The 13,271-nt window shown below is 20.2% G+C and overlaps 6 protein-coding genes across 6 annotated transcripts in view; 2 read left to right on the top strand and 4 right to left on the bottom strand.

Annotated features, from left to right (window-relative positions):
- Positions 1–170: 170 nt before the first annotated feature.
- Positions 171–1,137, bottom strand: CSN8 (COP9 signalosome complex subunit 8; the record flags this gene model as incomplete). The annotated part of the gene is made up of 4 exons (XM_638542.1): positions 171–319; positions 466–752; positions 865–929; positions 1,048–1,137. 4 exons carry the CDS (start codon positions 1,135–1,137, stop codon positions 171–173), a joined length of 591 nt encoding a protein of 196 aa, XP_643634.1.
- Positions 1,138–1,432: 295 nt separating this feature from the next.
- DDB_G0275935 (hypothetical protein) lies at positions 1,433–2,352 on the bottom strand (the record flags this gene model as incomplete). The annotated part of the gene is made up of 2 exons (XM_638543.1): positions 1,433–1,607; positions 1,721–2,352. 2 exons carry the CDS (start codon positions 2,350–2,352, stop codon positions 1,433–1,435), a joined length of 807 nt encoding a protein of 268 aa, XP_643635.1.
- Positions 2,353–2,662: 310 nt separating this feature from the next.
- On the bottom strand, positions 2,663–4,279 carry DDB_G0275469 (hypothetical protein; the record flags this gene model as incomplete). The annotated part of the gene is made up of 1 exon (XM_638544.1): positions 2,663–4,279. The coding sequence occupies one exon, from the start codon at positions 4,277–4,279 to the stop codon at positions 2,663–2,665; it is 1,617 nt and encodes a 538-aa protein (XP_643636.1).
- An 861-nt stretch (positions 4,280–5,140) lies between these two features.
- On the top strand, positions 5,141–8,953 carry DDB_G0275937 (hypothetical protein; the record flags this gene model as incomplete). The annotated part of the gene is made up of 1 exon (XM_638545.2): positions 5,141–8,953. One exon carries the CDS (start codon positions 5,141–5,143, stop codon positions 8,951–8,953), a length of 3,813 nt encoding a protein of 1,270 aa, XP_643637.2.
- Positions 8,954–9,581: 628 nt separating this feature from the next.
- Positions 9,582–12,465, top strand: abcA11 (ABC transporter A family protein; the record flags this gene model as incomplete). The annotated part of the gene is made up of 4 exons (XM_638546.1): positions 9,582–9,668; positions 9,846–10,233; positions 10,341–10,983; positions 11,079–12,465. 4 exons carry the CDS (start codon positions 9,582–9,584, stop codon positions 12,463–12,465), a joined length of 2,505 nt encoding a protein of 834 aa, XP_643638.1.
- Positions 12,466–12,851: 386 nt separating this feature from the next.
- Positions 12,852–13,271, bottom strand: part of pppB (protein phosphatase 1, catalytic subunit) — a gene marked incomplete at both ends in the record, with an annotated part of 966 nt that continues 546 nt past the window's right edge. The window contains one exon of the mRNA XM_638547.1: positions 12,852–13,271. This exon is cut by the window's right edge and continues 546 nt beyond it. Coding sequence (XP_643639.1) covers positions 12,852–13,271 — 420 coding nt within the window.

Consider the following 13,271-nt stretch of genomic DNA (forward strand, 5'->3'; position numbering starts at 1 on the left):
AAATAAAATATTAAATTGTTCTATTTTTATACAATATATTCGATTACTTTTTTTATTTGTTATTATTGATTTTTTTTTTTTTGATTTTTTTTTATATCTTTATTTTTTAATATAACATTCACAATTTATATTTTTTGGTACAAATTTGTTTTTTTTTTTTTTTTTTTTTTTTATGTCGATTTTTCTAAAAAGAGTACATAACTTGTTAAACTTCTAATTTGTTGATTTCCAGTTGGAAGTTCCGATGATTGTTTTTGAATTGGAACTGGTTTTAAGGTGTTACTAGCTTTATCGTGTTCCCAACACTTGGATGTAGTAACTTTATTATATATAATTATTTTATTATTAATTTATAATTATTAATTTTTTTGTTAGTATTAATATATATATATATATATATATATATATATATATTTTTTTAAAAAATAAAAGGAAAAAAAAAAAAAAAAAAAAAAAATCACATACATTTAATTGTATCCTCTGGTGAAATACCTAAATATGAACTACAATCATTAACAGTGATTGAAGAATATGCATTTGAAATGAGTTCAAAAGTACGTTGTTGGAAATTTTCTTTTAATGTTGTAATAAATGGTGTATAGTCATCACCAATATTAATTGAAAGTGAAGTATATGTTATTGTTGGATTGGTTTGGGAAATTGATTTAATAATTGTATAAATATTTTTTAATTGTTGATTTGATTGTTTGAAATCATTTGGTATTCTTTTCCAAAGGTGTTTTGCGTTTATCCTTTATTTATTTATTATTTTTTATAAATTAGTAAAAAAAAAAAAAAAAAAAAAAAAAAAAAAAAAAAAAGAGATTATAATAATAATAATAATAATAAAAAGAAATAACCTACAGATCATTATTAATTAAATATGAAAGGAGATAAACACCATAATAACTTTTAATTAAATCTATATTCTACATTAAATATTATGGGTTAATTTTAGGAAATTAATAAGAAATTATTGAAAAAAAAAAATACAAAATAAAAAAAATAAAATAAAATAAAATAAAATAAAAAAAAAAAAAAATTTACCTTTGATTCAATCTCTTGTCTTTGACAATAATCTAAAATTGCTTTAAAATTTTTTGAACTAATTAGGTTTGCAATTTCTGTGAATGCCATTATGTATAATTTTCAACTTCTTTGTTTTTTAATTTATGATTCTCAACTAAAAATTAAAAAAAAAAAAAAAAAAAAATTAAAAATCAAAAAAAAAAATAAAAAAAAATTAAAAATCAAAAAAAAAAAAAAAAAATTAAAAAAAAAAAAATTAAAAAAAAAAAGAAAAATTAAATAAAAATCAAATTCTGAAATGGAAATTAGGTAATCTATTAAATAATTTTGGAATTTTTTTTTCTCTTTCCAGGAATTTCCTTTTTTTTTAGTTCCTTTTCCTTAATTAGTTCCCTATCCATAACTATTGATTATCTTTATTAAAATGATTATTAGTGTCACTAGTTGCCAACACGATTTTATTGGTAACGATCCAATTTAGTAATAACTCTCTTGGGATTGAATTTAAAAATTTATTCCTTGAACTTAACATTCTATTTAAATCTAAAATTTCATTATCCCTTGATTCTAACTTTTCTCTATTTTTTTTTTATATAGGTATTTTTTTTTTTTTTTTTTTTTTTTTTTAAAAGATTAATAAAAAGTTCTTGACCAAAAATAATAATATCTTTATAATAATTTTAATAAATACTTTAATACATCTATTTCACTTTCAAGTTCTATTATTCTCTTTTCAAAGTGTATTAAGGCTTCGTTCTTTTCCAATTCGTCATTTGCTTTTTGTAAAAATGTTGATAGTTTATAATTTTTGTCAATAAATTTATTTGAAGTTTCACAATCATCATTAATATTTTTATTACTATTTTCTTGGTCATTCTCATTATCATTCTTTTTCTCATTATCATTCTTTTTCTCATTATTATTTTTATTATTATTATTATTATTATTATTATTATTATTATTATTATTATTATTCTGTATTTGTATTTTGGGTTGTTGTTGTTGTTGTTCATTTGACTTAATATTTACAGGTTTATATACAAAATTATTTTTTAAACTAAATAGTATTGCTTCAGATTCTTTAATACTTTCATCTTCATCATCATTATCTTCATTTTCATTTTCATTTTTATTTTTATTATTATTATTATTATTAATTTCAATTGATTCTTCATTTTGAATTAATGTAAGTAATTGATCAAACCCATTAAAATTTAAAATATCATTCTCATTAATTTGTTGTTTTGATTCATATGGTTTTTCTTTATTTATTTCTTTTTCATTTTCAAGTATCTTTAATTTTTTAGGTGTCCTTTCTTCCATTTTTTTTTTATTTTTTTATTTTTATTTTATTTTTTTCTTTTCAAATAACAGATATATAACAGTTTTTTCAAACATATTATTATTAATTTAGCACTGTTTTGTTGTTGATATTTTTGAAAAATGAAAAAAAAAAAAAAAAAAAAGATTTTTAAAGTGAAAATTAAAATTAAAAAAAAAAATAAAAAAATAAATATAAAAATTTTGAAATAAATAAAAAAAAAAAAAAAAAGATGGGTTTGGAAGGACAGGAAAATAGTATGAAATTTCATTTTTTTTTTTATTTTTTAGTTTTTTTTTTTTATTTTTTAAATTATTTTGTTTCAAAATGTCTATAAAATGTTTTTATAAATACACGTGATAAATGATCAGCTTGGAAAGTTGGTTCAGGAATTGGACGATGGAATACTTGTTTACCAATTTGAGTTGTTAAACATTTATGAACCAATTGTAAACTGGTATGAGCATCCATTTTATGACCTGGTGAAACGTAAATTATGTCACCATCATTATTACGAAAAGCATGGCCAATGATACGATTCTTATCATTTCTATCGATCATTTCAACAGTATTTGATTTACTTAAACCCTCTTCAATGAACTCTGGTGTTATACCCTTTGCAACCAACAAAGTCTTGGCGACACCAATTGTTGGTACATTAGCGATAATACCAAAATGGGTAGCAGCCCCAACTGAACGTTGATGATTGACACCGTTGCCGTCCAATATCATTATATCTGGTTTGAATTGCGGGAATTTCTTTATCATGGCATTCCATAAATCTAAAAAGTGGGGCACTTCTCTGAATGCTAAATAACCTGCGACGTAGGGTTCAGTCAATTTCACCATTTTATAACTCTCATAAACCACTCTACAACTTGGGTACTCCAACACAACGATTGAGGCCACCGCATCAACTTTACTCTCTTTTGGGAACGAAATATCGCAACCCCCCACCAACTTTATATTACAATTGTTTTCTGATGCATTCAATCCATTGACATTATCCCAAATCAAACGATTTCTTAAAATGTTTTGTTGTTTCATTTTCTGATATTTCCAATCATCAGTATTCACTGATGGCTCACTACGATTACCATAGGATTCTTTAGTCCAACCTTTCAAATCAACATACACTTTCTTTGGGTTTGGACTTAGTGCTCGGAATTTAATATGTGATTGAGTTTCTCCACCTTCAACCTCTACAATTTTTAAATCCATACTTTGTTCCATTGCTTTAATTAAAACATCTTCATCACTCTTTTTCTTTTCAAACATATCTGCAAATGCTGTTCTTCTTGGTTCTTCATTTTTTATTTCTTTTGCATTTCTTTCATTTTCCGCTTTTTTTGCATATTCATCTTTAAGATTTGTTATAAACATATCTGCAAATGCTGTTTTTCTTGGTTCTTCATATTTTATTTCTTTATTATTATTATTATTTCTATTATTATTATTATTATTATTATTTCTATTATTATTTCTATTATTATTATTATTATTATTATTATTATTATTATTATTATTATTATTATTATTATTATTTCTATTATTATTATAATTATTATTATTTGTATATGAATAGGTTGGTGTATTGTTATTATTATTATAATTATTATTATCATTATAATCATATGTGCTTTCACTATTTAAAATTGGAATTACTGGTACATCAACTTCCATATCACTTGTACTTAAACTGTATGATGTATTGGTTGTTGGAGTTGAATAATAATAGTTATTATTGTAAGTACTATTATAGTCATTTGTTGTTGTAGTTGTTGTTGAAACAGTTGGTGGATTTCCACTATTACCAGAAACACCTAAAATTTCATTTTTTCTTCTTTTAAATTCTTCTTCAGAGATATAACTATTTTCTAAAAGATTTTGAATCTTTCTTAATTCATCATCAATATCATTATTAAACATTTTTAAAATTTATTTATTACTAATTAATATTTATTTAATTATTTATATATTATTTATATATATTTATTTATTTATTTTTATTTAAATTAAAATATTGAGGGCAATTTTTTTTTTTTATTTTTTATACTTTTTTAATTTTTTTTTTTCTTAAAAAAAACTCAAAAAAAAAGTGCGAAAATCTTTGAAAATTTTGGATTAAAATAAGAAATAATAAGGTATGTGGTCATCAAAAAAAAAAATAAAAAATAAAAAATAAAAAGTATATAAACTTTAATAAAAAAAACTTTAAAATATTTGAATTAGATAATTAAAAATTAAATCTATGTTTGTTGATAATTTAATTTAGTATGATAAAAAACTTTAAATCACTTTTTTTTTTTTTTTTTAATATAATCTTCACATAAATGATCAAACATTTCTAATAACACAATTTCACCAAAATTTTAATAAATAAACCTCTTTAATTTAAACAAATAATTTTTATTTTAATAAATAAACCTCTTTAATTTAAACAAATATTTTATTTTATTATAAAAAACCACCAAAAAAAAAAAAAAAAAAAAAAAAAAATCTCAGTTTTTTGAGTGGAAAAAAAAAAATGATCAGATAAATAATAATGGCGTCATTGTGTAAAAATCATGATATTTTAAGTGGTTTTTGGAAATTTCGATCAATATTTCAAAGAATTTTTTTTTTTATTCTAAACCACAACATTAATATAAAAAATTTTTTTTGATTTTTTTTTTTTTTTTTCAAAAACGAGCCATTTTTTTTTTTTTTTTTTTTTTTTTTTTTTTTATATATTGATATTTTAATAATAATAATAATATGATTTAAAAAACATATAAATATTTTTTCAAAATGGCACCAAAAAGAAAACCAACTCAAATTATCCAACCACAAATTAATACAATAATAAAAAAAGTTGAAAAAGAAGAAGAAAATGAAGAATTAAAAAAATCAAATTATTTTGAATTATTATTTTGGAAGGTATTTAGAAATGGTTATTTATTTTCAGAAATTTTTGAAAAGATTCATTCAACAGAATGGATAATTTATGAAAAGTTTCAACAATACCATTTTTTAAATAGAATTAAATTTAAATATATTTTATCATTAGATTTGATGATTGAAAAGAAATTATTCCAATTATTAAAATGTAAATTAATAGCAAATGAACAAATTGAAATTAACAAACATTCATTAAACTCTTTTTTATCAATTAAAAATAATGATTTTGAAATTTTCAATACATCATTTAAAGAATTATTTCAATTATTATTAAAAAATAAAAGTAATGAATTATTGTCATCATCATCATCATTACCAATCGTTAAACTATCAATAAAAGCAAATAATATAGAAGCATTGGAAATATTGGTGAATCAACCATACAATTATCAAATACCAGAAAGTTCATTACTATTAGTAGAATGTAATTCATCAACTTTTTCATTTATTTTATCATCATATCAAAAACAAAACAAAATAGTATCAGATGACTTTAAAAATAATTTTTTAAACGAGTTAGCTGTAAATGGTGGTGCCATTAATGATGATAGTGAATATCTTAAAAAGTTATCAATACTATTAGATAATTTTCCTGATTTTTATAATTTACCAAAAGATCCAAACTCAACAACGACGACAAAACCAACTGAAGAATCTGAAAAAAGAGTTAAAAAAATAAAAACCAAACAACAAGTTGATGTTACTGATTGGAAAATAAATATAAGAATTAAAAAACTCGATGAATTTGAAATAATTAATAAATTAGCTGATACTGGAATCTTTATCTTTACTAATCAATGCCCATCATTTGAAAACATTGATTCAAATGAAAAATTAATATGTTTTTTAAAAATTATTGGTTTTAAACAAGAAATGATAGATCATACAATTTTGGATATTAAATGCAGTAGTAATAATAATAATAATAATAATAATGGTACAGATTTAGATGATCAAAAATTATTTAAAGAATTAAGTAATCAATTAATTTTAAATTCCACTCAACAATGGTACTTTGGAGATTTAATTCTATGGTATTTAAATAAATATGATGAATTTGAAGATATTCATATTCGAAATTTAAAACCTGAAGATATTTCAAAAATATTAAAATATTGTATTCAAAATTTTAGTATAAATATTTTAAATTGGTTTGTAAAGAATTTTAATCATTTAGATCATTTTACAAATGGTGATGATATCAACAAATCAGATAAAAATAATAGTAAAAGTAATGATTTAAAAGAAATTCAAAAATCTAAATATATTGATTTTATTAGAATATATACATCACTACATACTAAATATCATAATAAAAAGATAAACGATTACATTTTCGATAAAAAACATAAGATTTTAGAATTTAATCAAGATTATCAACTTGCAAATAAATCAATATCATCAAAATTTAAAGGTTTTAAAACTTTTCCATTACATCATGAATCTTTAGATGAAAAACTCAAATTTGCAAAAGAAATTTCTCTTGGAAATATTGAAAAATTAAAAACTTTATCAATAGATCATTTAAATAATTACTATCAAACATCAGATTTATCAAAATTATCAAATGATCAATTATTGAAAGTATTCAATTTCCTCAATGATAATGATATATTTAGTAAATTTAATAAACATGGATTCCTTTCTTTTTTAAATCAATTTTTTAAATGTTATAATAATAATAATAATAATAATAATAATAATAATAATAATAATAATAATAATAATAATAATAATAATAATAATAATAATAATAATAATAATAATAATAATAATAACCAACAACATAAAAAACCATCATTATCTTCATTGGATATTAAAATTAATTTTAATTCAATAGCAGAAAATACAATTCATTTATTGTTAAATTCAATTGGATTTTTTTATGATAAGGAAAACAGTGAAGATGATAATTATATATTTTTATGTAATCCTGATAATGTGGAATTAATATTCAATAATTTTGATTTACATAATCATATTAAACTTTTAGAATCAATAGTAAAGAAAAAAGAAATTAAAAGAGAAATTTTTAGAATTAATTTTAAAGTTTGTACAAAAAAAGAAATACCAAATTTTATTGAATCAATTATTAAATTTTTGGAATTGTTTTTTGAGAAATCTTATTTAAATATTAAATCAAGTCAAATAGTTATTAAATTTATAAATGTTTTATATGCATCAATTATTCAAACTAAATATATTTCAAAAGAAATTGTTAAAAAGGTATTCAAATTATTAACAGATTATGCATTTCCAGTTGAGCAAACTTTATTTCACTCATTTTTCTATCTACATATAAAATCACCCAAATTTATTAGATACATTTTCGAAAGACCAGGTATGGATTATTTTTTAGAGTGTCTAGGTGGGTCGTATGAATCATATGATTGTAATGATCCAGAGTCTATGCAAGCTGGAGGAGAAAAAAAAGATGAATACTATTTCAACATTAAAAGATACTTAGATCCTTCAATCTTTACATTTAATTTCATTTTTAATAATTCATTTGATCATGTATTGGAAATGTTGGTAAATAAATTATCACTTACACCAATTGATGAAAAGTTAACATGTGTTGATGGATATGAAATTGGTGCTCGAAATTATTTAAATGATAAATTAAACAAAGATTTAGAATATTTTTTAACAATAAGAAGAGTAGATTTATTTTTCAAACATTTAGAATTCATTCAATCATTATTGGATAAAGATGGTTTCAAAGTTGGTGGTTTCCCAAATAAAGTTGAAACAAATTTATTTTCATCATCACTTTATTATATTGGCGATAATAATAATGAAAATAATAAATCCAATTTTGATATTGGTGGCCCATTCAAATACTTTAAAATATCAGAAAATGTTATTGGAATGGCAATTTTCATTTTAAATTTAAATCAACTTAAAGAATTCATTCAATTTAATAAATATTATCCAAGTTTTATTAATATATTATTTAATACTAAAAATTATAATGAATTATTTAAATGTGGTAATACTTTACCAAATTTAACAGAAACTTTAGATTACATTCTCAATAATTATCATTACCAATCATTTGATCCTTTCTTTAATAAAGATTCTACTTTTATTTCAAATAAATTAGACCAATCAAAATTAATTTCACTATCAAAAATGGAAAAAATCAAAAACAAAAATAATAATAATAATAATTTTCAAATTAATAATTTATTATCTTCAATTATAATTTCAATTCTTTTAAAACCAAAATATCAAAAATTATACAAAAATTTCATTAAAAATAATGAAAATAAAAAAATAAATGTCATCAATCAAATTATTGATATTTTTAATAAATTAATTGAAACTAGTCATCATAAAGAAGAAGATGAAGAAAATGAAGATGATGATGATGACGAAAATGAAGAAAATGGTGTTGAAAATGAAAAAATGGATGAAGAGGAGGATGATGATGATGAAGATGTTAATGAAAAACATGATGAAAATAAATCAATGGCTTTAGAAAAATTATTTAAAACTGATAATAAATTAATTGAAATCATCAATGAAAAATTTTCAAACCAAGTTGATGATAAACAATTCAAAAGATTATTTTCTGACTATAGTTCATTAGTTAATAATCTTGAAGAACAAATTTTTAAAAGCCAATTAAAGGAATGCAACAAATCCAATGCTAATTAATATTTATTTTATTCATTTTATTAAATTTTTATAAATTTAATAATAAAATAAATAAAAAAAAAATAATAAAAAATGAATAAAATAAATAATAAAAAAAAAAAAAAAAAAAAAAAAAAAAAAAAAATTGATTTGATTTGATTTGATTTGGTTGAATAGGTTTAATTTCTAATTTACTTTTATTTATTTGATTGCTTTATTAAAAAAGATAATTCAGTGGACAAAATTATAAATTTCAAAATATTTATTACCTTTGTTTTTTATTTTTTTTTTTTTTTTTTTTTTTTTTTTTTTTTTTTTTTTTTTTTATTTTTCTAAATTAATTTATTTATTCAATATTTTCTTAATAATTGATTTTTTTTTTTTTCTTATTTTTAGCAAAAGAAATTAGCTACACATGTACATATTCTTAAAAATATTTATAGTAATTTTTATTTCTATTATTTTTTTTTTGTTTTTATTTTTAATAAGAAAAATCAATTTAATTTTTTTTTTTTTTTTTTTTTTTTTTTTTTTTTTTTTATATTTTCACTTTTTATTTTTGTTTTTTTAATTTTATTTTTAGCAAACACAAAACAGATGATTTTTTTTTTTTTTTATTTTTTCGTTGTGGAAATTCTAATACTTTAAAATGAGACATCAAAATAAAAACCATAAACAAAGGCCATCTTTCTTATCACAGTTTTTAGTGATTCTTTGGTTTAGAACAAAACTATCAGTAAGTATTGATTTATTATATAATAAAAAATATTACCACCAAAATTATATATATATATATATATATATATTAATCTTCCCTCTCTCTATGTATATATATAAATACAAAATTGAAATTAAAATAAATAAAATAAAACAAATAAAAAATAAAAATTATATTATAATATCTTTTTAAAAGATTAGAGATAAAAAATTCTTTATACTTGGTATTTTATTACCAATGATTTCAATTGGAGCATCAATTATATTGAATAATGTTTTAGTTTTTGGACCAGGATCAGATTTTCAAAAAACAAATAATAATTTAAATAATAATAATATATTCATTACACCAAAAACTTTAAATTCACAACAAGAAACTCTAATAAATACAATGAAATTACAATATTCTCTAAATTATACCTATTTAGATGATGATACAGATTTACCAAATTATATTGAAAATAAATCATTATCATCATTAGATTATGGAATATCATTTATTGGTTCAAATGGTATAAATATTTATTATAATTCTTCAATTGAATCAATTCCATCTTTTGTACATTCATTTTTTATATCATTATGTAAGTGTTTTTCTTTTTGTTTTTATAAAATAAAATAAAAATTATAATATATCAATTATTTATTTTTACTAAATAGTTATTATTTATTATTTATTATTTATAAATAGTTAAAATTAATGGAATTAATTTACAATTAAATGAAACCATAACAGTACTATCAAGTGAAGTAACATTTGATGCATTTTATTTATTAATGCCAATGATATTACAATATGGATTTGTATTTTTTATACCCTATTTTGCAATATTGATCGTCACAGATAGAGATAAGGGATTCAAGAATCATTTAATTTTAAATTCACTTAGAACTAGCGTATATTGGTTTGGAAATTTAGTATTTGATTATTTAATATTTTTAATACCAACAATAATTGGTTGGATATTATTATACTCTTTTAAAATTGATGGAATCTATAGTGATAATAGTGGTAAATCATTCTTACTTTTTTTAACATTTGGTATATCTGCAATACCATTTGGATTCGTACTTCAATTTATATTCGATAAAGAAGAAACTGCAAATAAATGGTTATACCCTTTCACATCAATTGTTACCTCAATACCATCTGCTTTAATATCGGTTGCTTTTCCAACTTCTACACCTTTAATAGTTGAATTATTATTATCAATTTTACCAACTTTTTCATTTTGTAATGGTTTAAAAGCATTAACATATAATAATTCTTCAACTGTATCATATACAATTTTAATTCAATTATTATCAGGTTTAATTTATTTAATTTTAATTTAGTAAGTTTTTTTTTTAAAAAAAAAAATTAATAATAATAATAATATAATAATAATTCTCTTTTTTTATTATTTTTGGCGATATTTTAATTTTCTAGTTTTATTGATAATTATAAAAAACCAAAAAAAAATGAAATTATTAATGATGAAGATAGTGAATCAATAATTAATAATCAAATTATTGAAGATAATGATGTATTAAATGAAAAAGAAAAGATTAAAAGATTAGTAAGAGATGGTGGTGGTAATAATAATAATAATAAAAAAAATAATTCTTATCCAAAAATAGTTGTTGATGGAATTTATAAACAATTTATACAACCAAAACCAACATTAGATAAACCATCAATAATTGAACGTTGTAGTGGTGGTACAAAAGCAACTAAAAAGAATAGTATAATAAAGAAAGCAGTTGATGGTATTTGGTTTAGTGTTGAAAAGAATGAAATATTTGGATTGTTAGGTCCAAATGGTAGTGGTAAATCAACATGTTTAAATCTATTAACTGGTTTATTGAAAGCTGATCAAGGCGATGGTTACCTATCTGGTAAATCAATTGATAAAGATAAAGATGTATTTCAATCCATTGGATCATGTGCACAAAATGATATTCTATTTGAAAACTTAACAATCTATGAACATTTATACCTATTTTCAAGATTGAAATCAATTACCACTACAAAATCAGAACTTGAAGATGAAATTGATTTCTACATTAACAAATTCTCAATTCAATCATTTAAAAACAAGAAATCATCGGATCTTAGTGGTGGTACAAAAAGAAAACTATCAGTTGCATGTTGTTTAATTGGTGATCCACAAGTTGTACTATTAGATGAACCATCAACTTCATTAGACCCAATCTCAAGAAATGAATTACATTCTTTAATTGATGAATTAAAAGTAAACAAATCAATAATTATGACAACTCATAGTATAAATGAAATTAATCAATGTTGTAATAGAGTTGCAATAATGGTTGATGGTAAAATTAGATGTATTGGTACACCAAATCATTTAAAACATAAATATGGTTCAGGTTATACAATTGATATCATTCCAAACAATTATTTAAATAATTCCTATGAAATTCATAATTTTATGGCTCAAACATTTCCAAATGCAACAAGAGTTGAAAGATTAGGTCGTTTCATTTCTTATGATTTACCAAGTCAAAATCAACAATCATTATCAACAATCTTTAGAATATTACAATCAAATAAACAAAGATTACAGATTTTAGATTTTTCTGCTTCATCTTCAAGTCTGGAAAAAGTTTTCCTAAAATTTGCAAATCTTCAAGAAGAAATTAATAAACAACAAACAAATAACAAAAGTAATATTATTAATAATAATAATAATAATAATAATAATAATAATAATAATAATAATAATAATAATAATAATAATAATAATAATAATAATAATAATAATAATAATAATAATACAAATAATAATACAAATAATAATCAATTAATAAATTAAATAATAAACTATTTATGGATACAAAAAAATATTATTATTTTTTATTTTATAAATATTTATGTTTTGTTTTTTTTTTTTTTTTTTTTTTTTTTTTTTTTTAAAAAAAAGAGAAGTTGGTTGTGTTGAGAATTGAGAGAAATATAGGTTTTGTTGTTGTTTTTGTTTGTGTTGTTGTTATTATTATTATTATTATTATTATTATTATTATTATTATTATTATTATTATTATTATTGTTGAATTATGATTGATACTTTTTTTTGATTTTCTTTTTTTTTTTTTTTTTTTAAAAGTAATTGGTTGACTTTAAAGTTTGACTGATATGTGTTGTGTGGTTGAGATTTTATTTATTTTTTTTTTTTTTTTTAAAAAAAGTAGTTATTTTAATTTATTTTTTTGGTTTTTGTTGTTTATTTCTTGGAGGAGTTAATGGTCTACCATTACTATCGTTTGTAAGTTTTTTTTTATCGGCAGGTTTTAAAATTTGGAATGAACACATTAAAGTTTCATCGACACCCATCATAGCACCAGCGTTATCAAATTCACCAAAGTAATTTGGAGCGGAAAAGAGGGTTACCAATTGACGTTTAGCAAAGAATTCATAACCATCTTCTACAACTTGATGAGCTCTACAAACTAAATCGAGATCGTGTTTCTTTAAGAATGATTCGACAACGTCGGCACCAAAAGTATAGGAGACACCACGGTCATTATCTTCCCAACCTTGAATGTTTTTATCAGGATCAGCCCACAAGAGATCACATAAAAGACCAAAATCTGGAACAACGGTTGGTCTAGTGATTCTACG

This window comes from Dictyostelium discoideum, assembly GCF_000004695.1.
Source record: "Dictyostelium discoideum AX4 chromosome 2 chromosome, whole genome shotgun sequence".
Classification (NCBI taxonomy): Eukaryota; Evosea; class Eumycetozoa; order Dictyosteliales; family Dictyosteliaceae; genus Dictyostelium; species Dictyostelium discoideum.